The sequence below is a fragment of the Akebia trifoliata genome, chromosome 11, assembly GCF_017979445.1.
Source record: "Akebia trifoliata isolate Shusen 1 chromosome 11, ASM1797944v1, whole genome shotgun sequence".
NCBI lineage: Eukaryota > Viridiplantae > Streptophyta > Magnoliopsida > Ranunculales > Lardizabalaceae > Akebia > Akebia trifoliata.
The window spans coordinates 44,192,016-44,210,708 of record NC_141385.1 but is presented as its reverse complement, the minus strand read 5'-3'; the positions used below and the strand labels follow the sequence as shown (position 1 = coordinate 44,210,708).

Sequence of the window (18,693 nt, the reverse complement as noted above, 5' to 3'; positions counted from 1 at the left end):
TGTGATTTTTATTTAGACTATGAAAATAAGGTCTTTTACCAAACAAGTAACTCACTGAAGAGTTTTCCCATCTCTTTGGATTCTTCTTCAATTATCTCCTCTGAAATCTTGGTAAAAGTACAAAAAAGCTTCTACCAATCTTGAGATGTAGCTCTCATCACCACCATTAAAGAGCTACTTTCATGAAAGCCCGGAATCAGCTTCAGCCATGGTGGCCAAGGGAAGAGATTAATAAAAATATATATTAAATATTTATTGTTAATAAATAATAATATTCATGTAGGCCTAGATGAATACCATGAGCTGAACCTTTGGAGCCCAGTGATAAGCAGAAGATCTAGCTGAGAAGCAAGCTGGCTTTTCTAGTGTCTATGTCATTTCTTAGTCGGCTAAACGCTTAGGAAAACACTTCCCTTGCCAATGAAAGTTTTCTGACCATACATACACGTTATAAAATCCATAAACATGATCCAATGCCACGGAGTTGTAGACGATGGAATTCTAAGAATTTTGAAAAAAAGATAAAAAAAAGTTATTTTTCATCATTGAATTTTAATTTTAAATTTTGAGAATCTAGTAGCAGTTTATCTTCAACTCATTGGATCAAGAACAAAAAAAAAGGTTTGGATTTTTTTTTCAAATCTTTTTTTTTCCATGAAATCTGGAAGACTGGCGTTGGATTGCCAATGTGGTAATTCACATGGGCCCAACAAGCCTAACAACCCAATCTTAATGATAGTCAGGCCTGTAGGGTTGACTGACTGACTTCAAACATTTCATTATGACCGTAAAATTTGGACTTTGGTTTCTTCTTAAGTGCTTCCCATTAAATTCCCAACAGTCTGATAATATGACGGATTTTTTGTGGAAAGATTGGATGCACGTAGATGTGGAAGCACATAACTTATTTAAAAAAAAAAAAATTTCAATGAGGTAGTTCATATGGGCCTAACAAGCCCAACAAACCAATCTTAACGATAGTCAAACCTGTAGGGTTGACTGACTGACTTCAAACATTTCATTATGACCGTAATTGGGACTTTGGCTTCTTCTTAAATGCTTCCCATTAAATTCCCAATAATAGGACGGATTTTTGGTGGACAGACTTGATGCAAGTAGACATGGAAGTACATAATTTATTAAAAAGTAAAAAAATAAAATTTCTTTTTCTTATTTGTTTTCTGTCCACATATTTACTTTTTTAGATTTCAAATCTTAAAATGGTTGGTATTTTTCTTTTAAATCTTATTTTTCCACGAAATCTGAAAGGCTGTGGTGTTCGATTGCCAATGTGGTAATCCATATGGGCCCAATGAGCCCAATAACCCAATCTTAATGATAGTCAAGCTGGTAGGGTTGACTGATCGATTTCAAACATTTCATTATGACTGTAATTCGGACTTTGGCTTCTTAAATGCTTCCCACAATCAACACTCAATTCCCAAAGGAAAATGCTGGAATGACGCAAGTGGAGACTCGAAGGTGACAAAAACTCGTGATAAAGCACACATGACCATAGATGATTTTTACTCGTATCTCATGGAAGAGCATCTATGGTTATGTGCGTGCCACCATAAGTTTTTGTCACCTTTGTGTCAACCCAGCACGACTCAATCCCAAATAGGGACATGCATCAATAATTGCTTCGTGTAATTAAAGAGAGAGTCCGACTTTGAAGCGGGCAGCAACTTCAAAATCTAAAGGAACTCTTATTATAAGACATGTGGCATTTTGAATTTATTTCAAACCCTTTTATTAAAAAAAAAATTGAAACACCTCGTTAAAAATACCACGTGTAATAGAGAGGGTTTTTTCAAAACTTTAGGCCTAAAGTTGGCTGCCCGTCTCGAAGTTTTTCCCTAAAAGATGAGTAATGATAAATGTACGTAATTTTCAGTACATAGCTAATGTGGCAAAGGCACAAAATCACATATTCTTTTCCTATGTATCCCGAAGAAAAAGATCTATGGTTCTATGCCCTTACCGTGTCAGCCGCGTACCCAACCACATACCAAAACTGCATGCATTCATCACGACTCTTGCTCTAAACTGACTCTGATTTGTCAGTGTCCCAGAATCATAAATTTTTTCCTCCAGATACAAAGAGAAAAAATCTACAGCATTGGAGACACTGCCACATCAGCACAGTGTGGAGTGCAGTCAGTTAAGCATTTTCCTTCCCCAAAGAGCGAAAGGGACAGTTAATAGGTCTACTAGGTGAAGCTTATATAAGAAGAAAGAGGTGAGGTAGTAGAAAATCAAGCAAGAGAGCTGAAAAGTGAGTTTTGTTTACTAGTAAGACATGAGTATCTCTTCAAAATGGCTATTGCTGCTTCTTATCATTAGCATTGTCTTTCATTTGAGTACAATTACTCGTGGAGACGACAAAGTTGAGGTTCCCAGATTTGGTGGGAGGTCTAGCAATGATGGATGTCACTTTAGAGGTCGGTGTGGATGTGGATGTAGCCGTATTAATGGAGGAGGAGAACAAGGAAGTGGTGCGGGTCGTGGTGTAAGAAGATTAAGTGTGGGCGCAGGGGCTGGCGGAGGACCAGTAATGGGTTCAACAGGTGGTGGTGGTGGTGGAGGTCATGGGATAGAAAGTGGCCGTTATGATGGTGGTGGTTGACATGCACTAAATTAACATGAATCTATAGTATAATTAATGGGTGTGTGATCTTAAAATTTCAGTCCAATAATCTTTTTTGTTAGTATCATGATGTAATCTATACTATTGTGTGTTTCATTGAGAAAGGCTTGATTGAAGATCTAGAATTTATTATTAGGCCTTTAATTTCTATTGAGAGGTAGAATTCCAGATTTGCTTCTTCTCTTCGACTGAGGAGAACGTTGGACATTGATCTTGGTTGTGGTTGAATGTTTCACAAACCTTACAGGCTTTAGACTCCCATTCGTAAGTGATTATTTGCCTTATAGTCCTACCATCTTCATACTCTTAACACGATAAAATTTGGGAGTTGGGCTTAGACCCATAGCTCAGTTGGTGTTTGTGAATGAGCCCTGACAAAATCATTCCGAAACTTCTAACTCTTACTTTGAAGTCTCTCTCTCTCTCTCTCTCTCTCTCATTATATATATATATATATATATATATATGGGAAATGTTCAGCAACAAACATTTTGACAAACATTTTGGCAAAACATTTTTCAAAATATGGGTTAGAGGTTTTGGAATGGGCTGATTTTTGGTGAGGATGATCTCTACGGTGAGAAGATCATCATCACCAAAACTCAGCCCATTCCAAAACTTCTAACCCATCAAAAATGGTTTACAAAAAATGGACGGTCCACGAGTTTTCAACTTGTAAATATGGGGCTAGAAGTTTTGGAATAGGCTGATTTTTGGTGAGGATGATCTCCTCACCGTAGAGATCATCCTCACCAAAAATAAGCCCATTCCAAAACCTCTAACCCATGTTTTGAAAAATGTTTTGCCAAAATGTTTGCTAAAATGTTTGTTGCTGAAAGGGACCCTATATATATATATATATATATATATATATATATATATATATATATATGGGTCCCGTTCGGCACCCTAAGTTTTACCACACACTTTAACAAACGCGTTTTGTCCTACATGGGTCAGAAGTTTCGGAATGAGTTGATTTTTGGTGAGGATGATCTCTATGGTGAGGAGATCATCCTCACCAAAAATCAGCTCATTCCAAAACTTCTAACCCCATCAAAAATGATTTACAAAAAATGGATGGTCCACGATTTTTCAACTTGTAAACATAGGGCTAAACATTTCAGAATGGGCTGATTTTTTGGGAGGATGATCTTCTAATCATAGAGATCATCCTCACCAAAAATCAGCCCATTCCAAAACTTCTAACCCATGTAGGACAAAAAACGTTTGTTAAAGTGTGTGGTAAAACTTAGGGTGCTGAACATTTCCCTATATATATATATATATATATATGGGTCCCGTTCAGCACCCTAAGCTTTACCACACACTTTAACAAACGTGTTTTGTCTTACACGGGTTAGAATTTTGGAATGGGCTGATTTTTGGTGAGGATGATCTCTATGGTGAGGCGATCATCCTCACCAAAAATCAGCTCATTCCAAAACTTCTAACCCCATTAAAAATGGTTTACAAAAAATGGACGGTCCACGATTTTTCAATGTGTAAACATGGGGCTAAACATTTCGGAATAAGCTGATTTTTCGTGAGGATGATCTGTTCACCGTAGAGATCATCCTCACAAAAAATTAGCCCATTCCAAAACTTCTAACTCATGTTTTGAAAAATGTTTTGCCAAGTTTGCTAAAAAGTTTGCCATTGAACGCCCCCCATATATATATATGGGTCCCGTTCAACAACAAACATTTTGGCAAAACATTTTTCAAAACATGGGTTAGAGGTTTTGGAATGAGCTGATTTTTGGTGAGGATGATCTCTATGGTGAAGAGATCATCCTCACCAAAAATCAGCCCATTCCAAAACTTCTAGCCCCAGTTTACAATTTGAAAAATTGTGGACCGTCCATTTTTTGTAAACCATTTTTGATGGGGTTAGAAGCTTTGGAATGGGCTGATTTTTGGTGATGATGATCTCCTCACTGTAGACATCATCCTCACCAAAAATCAACCCATTCCAAAACCTCTAACCCATGTTTTGAAAAATGTTTTGCCAAAATGTTTGTCAAAATGTTTGTTGCTGAACATTTCCCTATATATATATATATATATATATATATATATATATATATATATAGAGAGAGAGAGAGAGAGAGAGAGAGAGAGAGAGAGAGAGAGAGAGAAATGTTCAGCAACAAACATTTGACAAACATTTTGGCAAAACATTTTTCAAAACGTGGGTTAGAGGTTTTGGAATGGGCTGATTTTGGTGAGGACGATCTCTACGGTGTGGAGATCATCCTCACCAAAAATCAGCCCATTCCAAAACTTCTAACCCATAAAAAATGGTTTACAAAAAATGGACGGTCCTCGATTTTTCAACTTGTAAACATGTGGTTAGAAGTTTTGGAATGGGCTGATTTTTGGTGAGGATGATCTCTACGGTGTGGAGATCATCCTCACCAAAAATCAGCCCATTCCAAAACTTCTAACCCATAAAAAATGGTTTACAAAAAATGGACGGTCCTCGATTTTTCAACTTGTAAACATGTGGTTAGAAGTTTTGGAATGGGCTGATTTTTTATGAGGATGATCTCCTCACCGTAGAGATCATCCTTACCAAAATCAGTCCATTCCAAAACCTCTAACCCATGTTTTGAAAAATGTTTTGCTAAAATGTTTGTTGCTGAAAGGGACCCATATATATATATATATATATATATGGGACGGTTCAGCAACCCTAAAGTTTGCTAAGTTTGGTGCCAAACATTTTTCAAAATATGGGTTAGAAGCTTTGGAATGAGCTGATTTTTTGTGAGGATGATCTCTATGATGAGGAGATCATCCTCACCAAAAATCAGCCTATTCCAAAACTTCTAACCCCATCAAAAGTGATTTACAAAAATTGGACGGTCCACGATTCTTCAACTTGTAAACTAGGGTTAGAAGTTTCAAAATGAGCTGATTTTTTGTGAGGATGATCTCTTCACCTTAGAGATCATCCTCACAAAAAATCAGTCTATTCCAAAACTTCTAACCCCATCAAAAGTTATTTACAAAAAATGTTTGGCACAAAACTTGACAAACTTTAGGGCTGCCGAACAGCTCCCTCTATATATATATATATATATATATATATATATATATATATATATATATATATATATATATATATAGGCTGATTTTTTGTGAGGATGATCTCTACGGTGAAGAGATCATCCTCACAAAAAATCAGCTCATTTTGAAACTTCTAACCCTAGTTTACAAGTTGAAGAATCGTGAACCGTCCAATTTTTGTAAATCACTTTTGATGGGGTTAGAAGTTTTGGAATAGGCTGATTTTTGGTGAGGATGATCTCCTCATCATAGAGATCATCCTCACAAAAAATCAGCTCATTCCAAAGCTTCTAACCCATATTTTGAAAAATGTTTGGCACCAAACTTGGCAAACTTTAGGGTTGCTGAACCGTCCCCATATATATATGGATGGCGTTATTACGAACCCTATTATGACTCACCGTTTGTCTTATATGGGCAAAAATGTTTGGAATGGACTGATTTTTTGTAAGGATGATCTCTGTGATGAGGGGATCATCCTGGCAAAAAATCATCCCATTCCAAAACTTCCAACCCCATCAAAATTGATTTACAAAACTTGGACGGTCTAAAATTTTTCAACTTGTAAACATGGGGCTAGAAGTTTCATAATGAGCTGATTTTTGGCAAGGATGATCTCCTCACCATAGAGATCATCCTCACAAAAAATCAGCTCATTCCAAACATTTTTGCCCTTGCAAGACAAAATGGTGTGTCACAATGTGAGTCGTAATAGGGGTATACGGAGCCCGACCCTATATATATATATATATATATAACTTGTGAGATGTAATTTTTTATGGGAAAGTGCAATTGTGTATGTGGAGAAGCATAGATCAATGGTTTCCAAGCTTGTCACATCAGGGAAGTTGACTGAGTTTGCCACGTGGGGTGGGTAGTCAGATTATCACAATACCATACATACATATGAATAAATCAACCGAGTTAAATGGTTTTTTATCACACAACGAGTTAACTCGAGCCGAGACGTCAAACTGAGTTTTGAAACCACAGTGACCTGTCGCACGTGCAACATAAACGGGGGATTTTCCCGCCTCAAGTTCATCAGATTCCAATTTCCAACATAATAAACCGGTCGTTTTAACTGTCTCGATCCACCATTAAAACACTTTCAAGAAAAACTCCAAGAACAAACCCTAAGCCTCTCTCTCTCTCTCTGCCAACAGCCATGAAAACTCCCTCTCCTTGATGAATTCGAGAAATCCCAATTTTGAACAACCAATTCGAATCGAACAGTCTTCTCTTCTCCCCTTATCTGCTCTTTGTGAAATATAGGTTTTCTCAATCTGATCCAAATCTATTGTTCTTCACTGATTTCATCTAATCATATTTGATTAGCCAAGCAAGAAACGCCCAACCAGAACTCCCACCAGAGAAGAACATGGTGATTCACAATCAGATTTTAATTCCAGATTCAATGACGAAGGTATGTCCTTGTGTGTATTTTTCAATTCTTTCTTGTAAAAGAGGAGAAAATTTAGAATAGTTACCTCATAATCGATCCAAGGAACATAATAGATGAGATCAAATGTTTATGTTGAATTTTATATGAAAATGTAGGTTATGAAGTTACCATGGGAGAATTGGATGGAAGATACTGATAGATGGATCGATGAAATTGTTGATAAAGATCTTGATTTAGAATATCAGAACGAAGAATTGCAAGAAACTAAAGAGGCACCCCCTGACTTGCTCATTCCTCTAGTTAGATACCAGAAAGAATGGCTAGCTTGGGCATTGAAGCAAGAAACATCTGAGTACGAAGGGGGAATCCTTGCAGATGAGATGGGTATGGGGAAAACTATCCAGGCCATTGCACTCGTCCTGGCCAAATGGGCTAGGAATCAAACTGGTTTTGGATCCAATTCATCGACATTAGTCATTTGCCCCGTGGTTGGTGTGACTCAATGGGAGGATGAGATCGCTAATTCCACACCAAAAGGGAGTGCTAGGGTGTTTGTTTTTCATGGGTCCAAAAGAAATGAGTGTCGCGATAACCTTTCTAAGTATGATTTTGTCTTGACGACATACCAAACTCTCGCCATGGACTACAAGAAATCTATGATTCCATCTAAGAAGGAAGACCAAGGTTCGCCAACAGAGGAATCAATATTACATTCCGTGAAGTGGAACCGAATTATTTTGGATGAGGTAATTTTTGCACGATCATAACCAATGTTTCGCTTAGCAAGATTTATGACACGGTTGCTTTGTCTTCAAAAAAATGTATGGTGTGAATAAATTTCTTATTGTTTTACAGTTTACCAGATTAATACTATTAACATTCTTTTCTTGCTAACTAATATTTATGGCTTTATTGTTGACATAGGCCCAATATATAAAAAATAGAAGCAGTAATTCTATGAAGGCTGTTTTGGCTTTAGAATCGTCATATAAATGGGCTTTGACTGCCACGCCCTTTCAGAATAACGTTGGAGAACTTTACTCACTGGTTGGTCTAATTTCGATCAAATTGTCAGCTATTATTTGATATATATATATACACACTTTTAGGCTGATAGATTTGCTACTTTATGTATACAGGTCCGTTTCCTAAGAGTTTACCCTTACGCGTATCGCTTTTGTATGATTTGTGAGTGCGAAGTACTTGACAGGTAATTATTGTGAAAACTGTTGTAAGCCAATTCGCAAGCTTTCTTAATTAGTTTTGATTCCTACATAGGTGTGAAATAAAAGTTTGCATATCTCCAAATAAGCTTCATTCTTGTACATTCATGATATTAGTTTTGAAGTAGAAAGGGGCCTTCAGAGGTTCATCCTCATTTTTTCACACAAAACTCAGGCTTTGAGACACTTTGTGCATTTTTCCCTGTAAATGACCTTCTGGTGCCCTATTAAGAATTTCATGTTGAGCGGAGAACAACAGATAATCTCCTTCAGAGGTTCAATTAGATAATTATATTGACCTTCTATACCAATTTCTTGCTCTGTTCCATGAAATATTCTAAATGAGTGGAGGAAAACATAATTCCAGCGCTCCATGCATTGCATCCGATTTTTTTCCCTTATGGCAATATTTTAGTTGGTTTAATGTTTCACGCATAAGTTAAGAACTTTTTATTTGAAGTAGAGCATCTACAGCTCTAGTTGTTTTAATCACATCATGTTTTAATTGACCATCCTGATATTCCTCCTAGGCTACTATTTCTTTTTCCATCTTTTTCCCTCCTTTTGTTTCATTGAAATTTTTAGCATACTTGTTGAAATCTTTGTTTTATGTGCGTCTTATAGGGATGCTTTCCACCAGAGAAAAAATTCCCATTGTTCAAAATGTGGTCATGGATTTCATAAGCATTTTAACTGGTGGTACAAAGTGAGTTTTACAAATTTTTTTCCCCCTTTTTTTAAATAGCAAGTTAGAGTTGGGAACCATGGAACAAGAACCTCTCATCTCCAAGGAATTCATTCTTTTTCTTCATTTGTTTTCTTTTGAAGTCCAAAAGTGGCATTTAGGGGGTATGCCCCTGAATCTCTGTAGGTTCAAGTGTGAAGGTGGGTTTTGATCCCAGGTCTGTGGTGTTACCACACACAAATACCACCTCACACACCTTCAATCCTATTAAATTTTATCAAATAATAGAATGTCTAACCCATCAAAAGTGATTTATAATATAAGTAAATATTCTACGTGATCCTTCTTTCATCATTGACTTTGAGATGTTGACAGTATTTCTCATTGGAATAAAGCTTTAAAATGGGTTTCTCAACCCCTTCACTCAACCCACAAACCTCCAAATGATTCTTAATGGGATCATTTTCCGATCCTTGGAGACAACACACACTATTTCTCATTGCTGTGTTGTGTACTCTTGTATCATGCTATCTCCTTTTTAGTAGAGAAATCTGGAACCCAAAACCCAAGACACAAGTATAACTTATCTTACTCAAATTCAGAATAGCCTTGGTTGTGGTCAGCTTCTCATTGGCCAGCACTACCCCTTCCCCCTCATTATTTGAGTGGGTCCTGGAATTCAAGATGCAGCACAACAGCATAAGCAGTGGAGATTGTGAATCTTAGTGTCTTTTTGCTCTCTGTTTATGAATTATGTTCCAATGTGAGTCAATGATGAGTAGATCTGGCCAAGGTGTTACTCCAAGATTTGACAATGTAGGAGGCATTCTTACTTTCCATTTTTTTTAAGTTGATTGTTACCAAAATTCCGTATTCATTTGCTTTTAGTATGAGTCAACTTATCAAACACATTCTCTCTACAATGTATATTTAATCGAGCTGAACTTCTGAAAATTCATGTAACAACGACATGGGATAGAGCCTCTGACCTTTGGTTGAAGTGCAAAACATCGACCAATTGAGCTCATCGGAGCCCTATTGCTGTTGTTGCTGTAGTTGTTTCTTGTGGTGCACATGTTTATCTTAAAACATTTGTATGCTTGTAATATCTGTTATAATTCTCTTTATATTAGTATGTCTCTGCTCCAATACAAAATTCGAAGGTTGCTGAGACAAGAAGAAGAGCCTTGATTTTACTAAAGCACAAAATTTTCAAAAGCTTAATGCTAAGGCGCACTAAAAAAGGCAGGGCTGCAGATCTTCTCCTTCCGCCTAAAACTGTTAGTGCTTTTGTTTTAAGTTCTAGCTTTAAGTCTAGATGAACAAACCTGTTAGCCAGTTGCATATTAATTTTCTAATATGTTTGTTTTTTCTAGGTTATCTTGAGAGTGGACAAGTTGGATAACAGAGAAAAAGATTATTATGAAACCTTGAAAAGGGATATTCAGTTACAATATAATGCGTGAGCACTCTGTTTCTCTTTTTTCCTTCTTTAGTTATCTGTTTATTTATTTATTTATAAAAATAACTTTTTTCATATGATTTTTCTCTTATGTAAAAAAGTTAATTCAGTCAAGAAAGGGAAAAATTCCTCTAGTATGTATACATACTAGAGTTCACCCGTGCCTATGGCACGGGCGTCCTCTCTTGGGTTAAGGGGGTGAAAGTTAAAAAAATAAAGTTGGAGAGGTATTATTATTATAAAAAAAATGAGAGTAAAGGGGTAAAAGATGAAAAACAATAAAGTGGATTAAAGGGTAAAAGAGAAAATATGGTTAAGTTAGGGGAGGTGAAGAATGAATGAAATGAATTGAGTCCCAAGAAGCTATAGCTTGATGGAAGGGGTATTATTATAAAAAAAAATTGAGATTAAAAAGGTAAGAGATGAAAATAATAAAGTGGATAAAAAGGGTAAAAGAGAAAATATAGTAAAGTTAGAGGAAGAGGCATCCTCTTTTGGGTTAAGGGGTAAAAGTAGAAAAAAATAGAGTATGAGAGGTATTATTAAAAAAATTGAGATTAAAGGGTAAAAGATGGAAAATAATGAAGTGGATTAAAGGGATAGAAGTGAAAATATAGTAAAATTAGAAGAGATGGAGAATAAAGGAAATAAAGTGGGTCCAATGAAACTATAGCCCACAAAACTATAAATGATGGGAGGTTTGTCCTAGTTGGATTTGTCTCCTCACAACACTGTAGTTGATTAGACGTTTGAGTCACACACAACTGTTCCAACTCAGTTGTGTTCTATTATATATATATATATATATATATATATGGGAAATGTTCAGCAACAAACATTTTGACAAACATTTTGGCAAAACATTTTTCAAAATATGGGTTAGAGGTTTTGGAATGGGCTGATTTTTGGTGAGGATGATCTCTACGGTGAGGAGATCATCATCACCAAAAATCAGCTCATTCCAAAACTTCTAACCCCATCAATAATGGTTTACAAAAAATGGACGGTCCACGATTTTTCAACTTGTAAACTGGGGCTAGAAGTTTTGGAATTGGCTGATTTTTGGTGAGGATGATCTCCTCACCGTAGAGATCATCCTCACCAAAAATAAGCCCATTCCAAAACCTCTAACCCATGTTTTGAAAAATGTTTTGCCAAAATGTTTGTCAAAATGTTTGTTGCTGAACGGGACCCTATATATATATATATATATATATGGGGAGCGTTCGCGGGCTAACGTTTTAGCAAACTTTTTGGCAAACTTTTTTGAACCGCTGGATCTAACGTAATCGAACGGACGTTATTATGTTTCACGTGTTATAATAAATAATTACATATTTACAGCGCCATCCCTTAAGAATTGGGTATTTCATGCTTCCTCCCTCTTCTCTTTAAAACAGAGAGAACAGAACTCTCTGTTCTCTCTCTTTCTTCGAACTCTCTCCTCTCTTCGGCCTCTGTCACTCGCTCTCACCCTCTCTCTCACTCTCGCCCTCTCTCTCTCACTCTCATCATTCTCTCTCTCACTCTCACTCTCTCTCTCTCTCTCGCTCGCTCGCCCTATTCCTCGCTGAAACCCTTGCACGAACGGCTCACTCTCGCCCTATTCAGTCAAGAAAATCTGGATATATCAGTATGGATATCTATACTGTTTATGCTCTGCAATCTTTGATGGACACCTGTTTAGTTCTCCTTGGTTGTTTAAAACCAAAGTGAACCTTACGAATGCTTAAGGTTCATCCTTCAGCAGGAAAGGGAGATGGTAAGAAATTTGTTGGGGAGCATGACTTCAGGAGCTTCTGTAAGATGGATGCATTGGATGTGCACAGCTAAGGATATTCAAAATAAAGCACTTTAAAGACTTAACATTGAGTGTAGTTGTTTGGGAAAGGACTTGTGGGTGGAAAGGAGGATTACTTCTACACAAGGTACAGATTTTTCTATCCTTTTTCCTTCCCTTTAATTCTTCGACAAATTCTCATTTTTTCTTATAGATGAAAGAAAGAACTGTAGTTATGATTAATAGTTACAAGTGAGGTAGAGAACTTCTCTCAAAAGGGGACTGAATACATTTGCTGTTACATTGTCCAGACAGCTTGAGAAGTATCCATAGCTGATGTTGTATCTCAGAGCTGATGCTACCAAAGGGTTCTTCGGTGGGTATCATTATGAGACGAGGACTGATGAAAATTGTAAGTCAAAATTATGAGAGAGTGAGCCGTTCGTGCGAGGGTTTCAGCGAGGAATAGGGCGAGCGAGCGAGAGAGAGAGAGAGTGAGAGTGAGAGTGAGAGAGAGAATGATGAGAGTGAGAGAGAGATGGCGAGAGTGAGAGAGAGGGTGAGAGCGAGTGACAGAGGCCGAAGAGAGGAGAGAGTTCGAAGAAAGAGAGAGAACAGAGAGTTCTGTTCTCTCTGTTTTAAAGAGAAGAGGGAGGAAGCATGAAATACCCAATTCTTAAGGGATGGCGCTGTAAATATGTAATTATTTATTATAACGCGTGAAACGTAATAACGTCCGTTCGATTACGTTAGATCCAGCGGTTCAAAAAAGTTTGCCAAAAAGTTTGCTAAAACGTTAGCCCGCGAACGCTCCCCTATATATATATATATATATATATATATATATATGTTTAATTTTTAAATTCAAGTAAATATTCATGTTGTCTTAATGCATTTAGTAACTTAAAATTATATAGTATGTACTATTGGTAAAACTTTTATGTGATGATGTCGATGCTTTCTTGTTGTTCTTACGAGCTGGCTTTTGGGACTAATGCTTCCGCACTCTCCTGTTAGACCACGGTTATGGGATGACCCATTGGCCTCCACGTTTTGTTATTTTATTTTATGGATTCTATAAATTAAAGAAAGATAAAATAATTAAGGAATCTCAGTCACTTAGAATTTTAGAAAGATCCTCATTAGGTCTTAGAAGGAAACCTTGATGGATAGGAATCCTACAAAAAGAAAATGGAAAATCACATCGCCAATGATGAGCACTTTGGTTCAAGTTGAGAGATCTGAAAGGGCTAGAGAAAGACTGAAAATGACATAAATGGAGGTAGAAAGAAAAGATGTGAGGAACAGGACTTGACTAAAGAATTGGTTTACGATAGATGAAAATGATGGATTGGAATTCATATTTCACAGCCCAATAATTGGGACAAGTTGTGGATGAGGACAATGATGAACAATTTTACAAGAAACAAAAGTCCCAATCAAAAGAAAATCAAGATTTGTCAACTTGAAAAGCTTGGGATCATCCTGATGCGAGAACTGGTGTCTTGAACAATATGAGCCTAAGATGAGGTGTGACATTGAGATATCCAAAAATCATTGACAAAAGACTTACAATAAATAAATAAAAATTACGATGACCCAATGTTGTTATAGCAAGACAACTTTGATACAAAAATACAGTGGATACAAATAGTCTTGTGAGTAATGAAACACATGTGAATCGTGTAGTAAATGATTCGGACAAGATAAGTCTCACACAAATGATCTCATTGTGAACGATGAATGTTTGTGGATTATGTCCACACTAAGCTTCATGTAGTTCAGCTAATATATATATATATTTTTTGTTGGATTAAATCAAGCATATGTGCTAGCACTGCATTGATGTGGTTGTGTGTAATATGCTTTGTTGTTTGCAGATATGTTGAAGCTGGAATCTTAATAAGTCACTCCGCTTTCTTTTGTAACTCTTTTACACGGTTACGGCAGGTGGGTGACTGACCTTGTCTAACATGTGGATTACATATCTCAACTTTTTTGTCAATATGAAATCTCCTTAACCATTTATACTTCTTGATTTTGGTTTCTCTTGAGATTTTTCCCTTTTAAAATGATTTCTTGTTATCTAATTTTCCGGTAGAACATAAAAATATGACAACATGTTTTCTCTTATACTTTGTAGACCTTTGTGTGTGTGTGTGTGTGTGTTTCCTCAAGTTTTTTACTTAGATTTGTAGTAAAACTTGGCCAAGACCCCATCAAGTTTGACTGACTCACAAATCTATCAAGTTTTTTATAGGAACATCCTCACTATTGTCTTTTTGTTTCCAATATGATGGCAGCCTTTTCTTTTATAACTTGATAGCCCCTTAGCAATCTTGTTGTTGCCAATTCATGTGATTAATATGTTTCCTTTAATTCAATGGAAGTTTATTTTTTCTGTTGACCTTGAATCACAGGAAGTTAATCATCCATACCTTGTCATATATTCTAAAGGTACTACACTTACGAGTAGAAGTAATGTTGAGAATGATGAAGAGTGTGGTATTTGTCATGACCCAGCCGAAGATCCTGTGGTGAGCTATCGTCGTTATTTTTTATTTTTTTATCGAATTGCCAAGAGTGGTTGTAAGCTATTGATTTTTCTCTACAATCATCCCATCTGTTATACACTTAATTCATGATCCCTTTGTCTTTCTTCTCCGACCTCTCTTCCTATTTCAGGTCACCTCATGTGAGCATGTCTTCTGTAAGGTCTGTTTGACAGAGTACTTTAAAGTGGGACGGATGTCATGTGTCTCATGTTCAAAGCCATTAAGTGCAGATGTGGAAGCCAAGATGAAACAAGGGGATCAAGGCATTAAAACATCCATCAAGGGTTTTCAATGTTCAAGTATTATAAACAGTATAAAAAATCTTGAAAAGTTTCACTCAAGCACAAAAATTGATGCTTTGGTATGTACACTCGAAATTTATTTCCTCTTTTTAGTTCTGAGAAATATCTTGCAAAAGAAGTGTGTACAGTATATCTCTATGTGAGCCATTATTCAGTAATAAGATTGCCAACTAACTGGGGATTCGGGGGGGTGGTGGGCAGGGATTAGGAAAGATCATGGAAATGTCCCTACTCAAAAGTTCTAGATTTTGAGTAATAACTGTAAGCTTTCCACGCTCAGCAATCTCCTCTTTAGTAAGAAGCATACCTTGAAAAAAAAAATCATTGCTAAAAACCATGATATGTACCACAAAGCCAGAACTTTTAGAGTGCTTTCACAACTTTTAACTTTTATCCATGATAACATTTTAGCAGGGCTTTTGAACTTCTTGTTGTGTAAATGTCTTGTATTCCATTGGCGGTATGCAGAGTTGTGGGGGTGCAGCATCTCCGTCGGGGGTCCCGCTTCCCAGTCAGTAGGCAGTGGTGAAGGGGACAGCGCCCAGCCCAATGTTTTTAGGGGTACAAAAAGGGCAATTGTGTAATATTTTCTTAAGGGTTTTATTTATTTATTTTATTATTATTATTATTATTTGGGGGGGGGGGGGGGGGGGGGGGTTGTATTTTTGGGGATATAGATGCGTTTTAGCAGCTCCTGGTTTTATAAATAGATATTTTTAGGACTGTAAAATTCAAGAGAAAATAGTGATTGTTCTTGACTTGATCTGTGGACATAGGAACACTGCTGAACCATGTAAATCCTTGTGTTTTGTGCGATTTTGTCATTTTTTCTGTTTGTAGTCTTCACACTTCTTATATCTGATGATATATTCCCAATCACCATTATTTTCTTAATAAATCTTGCATTAACACTGGATGATCCTAACCGTTAAATTTATAGATGTTTCTGCACTGTTCATCTTATTTTATTCTGATGGTTACAAATAAAAGGAGTGTTCTAATATATTGGAGCATTATGTCTTTCTTTGGATGTCAATATTGTTTACTGAGATTTCCTGAGATATGCATGTTTGTGTTGCCATCTCCTTTCTTCTCTTGTTTTCTCTGCTTCCTGACAATTCAGTTGACATGGTCATAAAGAAGGAAGAGATCAGATTCATGATTGAAAGGGATGTCTGTGCTAAAGGAATTGTTTTTAGCCAGTTTGTACAGTTCTTGGATTTGATACACTATTCCCTCCAGAAGGTAAAGTCAAAAAATTTCAGGATTCAATCACTGGCGCACACACACCAAAATGAGAAGCCATGTTAATGTGTTGCCCCCTTTTGTAGTCTGGAATAAATTGTGTTAAACTAATGGGGGGTATGACAAGGACTGCAAGAGACTCCGCAAGAAAGACATTTACTGATGATCCGGACTGCAAGATCTTCCTTCTATGCTTGAAATCTGGAGGTGTTGCTCTCAATCTCACAGCTGCATCACATGTAAGCAACCTTACTTGTTTCCGTAGTGGCTTTATTGTGTAATCTGTTTAAATGTATTGATACCTCCCATCTCTGTCAACTTTTAAGATTGCCCTACTGAGTTCTGATTAATTAGTTTCTCTGTGGGATGGACCAAGGTTTTCTTGATGGAACCCTGTTGGAACCCAGCTATGGAGCGACAGGCCCAAGATCGAATTCACCGAATTGGGCAAGACAAACCAATCAGGTTCGGCTCTTATCATATTATTCCTTTCTAGTCCTACCAAACCATATTCAATTTGAATCTTGGATAAAATATAGTCTTATGTTCTCTCATTTCTCAGAGTTGTGAAATTCACTATTCAGAACACGATTGAGGAGAGAATACTAGAGCTACAAATGAAGAAAGAAGGAGTATTTGAAGGGTAAGCTTGTTTTTTTCTCTCATTTGTTTACCGATTGTCTAAATTGGTGTGGTTTGGCTAACAAGATTCCATTCTTATTGCAAGATCTCACTCTACTTTGTACTTTATTTTTCTCTCTCTCCCCCTCCCCACACCACTTCCCAGGAGCACAGGTGACTCTTTGGAGGCTCTGGTTACACTAGCAAATGCATGTTTTTCAAGTAACTGCGAAATGAGGCAAAATGACAATTAATAGGAAGATTTAGAAATTGAATTTTTTTTTTGTTTTTCTGTTAAGTAGCCAATGGTGAAAATTATTTTAAAAAGTTACACATTATGTCCTACTACTTGGAATTCTTCGCTCTTGTCCATTTAATTGATCACCCCTCAATTTAAATCATCTAACTGAAGTATCACTCACTAAAATCTACTATTTCTTGTTTTATATGCTTTATAACCAACTCATGAATCCAATTTAATTTTTAGAGAATTTGTTATATGGCCATCAAAGTGGCCATGATCGCATTTGTAGATTGATTTCATATAAAGGTCAACCTTGGAAGGATATAGGCCTAGAGTTTAAAAAAAGAAATTGCAATGGAGTCGCAGACCTAGCCCTTGTTACCTTGTGACCATGCAGTACTCAAGATACTCCCACCATATGGTTCAAGTCAGCCTTACAAGGGTAAATTCGCACACTTATATTAAACTTTGGAAGCTTTACATGCAAAAACTAAATGTTGTATGCATGCTAGGCAATGGGAGCCTAGGGGCGTGACAATAAATTCAAATAAGAAGATCGAGTGCATAGTTAACAATTAAGAGTTCCAACCTATTCTTCGTTTTCCTCAATTAACTTGATTATCGAAGTGTCCTTGGTAAGCACCACACTGATACCCCGGTGATGATGGTTGTGTCGTGGTTTTTCCATTAGTTTGCATAGGGTAATCACAATTGGTGGATTCTTCCTCCTATGCTAGTCTTTCTAGCTCACTTCATGTGTAGCCAACATCAATGAAAGAATGTTAACTCATTTAATCTAAAGAAGAAAATGGAGTCTCTTTAGGACTAGACTCAGAGGTTCTAAAGCAAGTTACTTCATATCAACAATTGCAGCATCATCTCCTGGAAGGGTCCGTTCACCAGCTCGAAAAATTCTTGTGTCATTGGTTAAAAGTAGGTCGAAGAGAATAGAAGACATCCTCCTTAGTGTGAGACATACTTGAAATTATAGAACGACTAGCAGAGCACCTCCAAGTAGTCGATTGCAGTACTTCAAACCTTTTAGAAATCCGTGATGGAAGAGTCAGGAGACCATAAAGGACAAGCAAAATAGGTAGCTTAAGCAATAAGAGGTTCACAATACTGTAATAGATTGTTATTGGTGTGTGTATACTAGTTACTGGTGTGCGTACAACCAAAATGATACATTTGTAATTATATTAATTTGATTTTAATATATGTTTAATTGAGCACAATGCCCACTAAGAGAAATTATTCTCAAATTCTCAATTTGGTGTAAGAGGATACAGCTCTATTCTTATTCTTCGTTATTGATGATGTCAGCTGTCTTTTTCACTAAATCACTCTGAAACGTCACTTTTTAAGAATTCTTGCTCTCCTTTGGTCCCATAAGCTTCTTCCAGGGTTAGTTTGATGCATTGTTTGTTGAGCTAAAGGGTTGTGGAAC

General features: G+C 36.7%; 1 protein-coding gene across 3 annotated transcripts; it reads left to right on the top strand.

Annotated features, from left to right (window-relative positions):
* The first annotated feature begins 6,802 nt into the window (after positions 1-6,802).
* Positions 6,803-17,407, top strand: LOC147391937 (ATP-dependent helicase rhp16-like). 3 transcript variants are annotated; one of them, XM_086459978.1, is made up of 15 exons: positions 6,803-7,150; positions 7,285-7,875; positions 8,054-8,176; positions 8,269-8,339; positions 8,977-9,058; positions 10,171-10,317; positions 10,414-10,499; positions 14,160-14,229; positions 14,700-14,816; positions 14,965-15,195; positions 16,277-16,381; positions 16,468-16,620; positions 16,758-16,846; positions 16,944-17,024; positions 17,169-17,407. In XM_086459978.1, exons 1-15 carry the CDS (start codon positions 7,106-7,108, stop codon positions 17,254-17,256), a joined length of 2,079 nt encoding a protein of 692 aa, XP_086316104.1. In that variant the 5' UTR covers positions 6,803-7,105; the 3' UTR covers positions 17,257-17,407. The 3 variants fall into 3 exon arrangements, with proteins under 3 accessions (XP_086316104.1, XP_086316105.1, XP_086316106.1); XM_086459979.1 differs by having other exon boundaries at positions 16,736-16,846; positions 17,169-17,393; XM_086459980.1 differs by lacking the exons at positions 8,977-9,058; positions 10,171-10,317; positions 10,414-10,499.
* Positions 17,408-18,693: the final 1,286 nt, after the last annotated feature.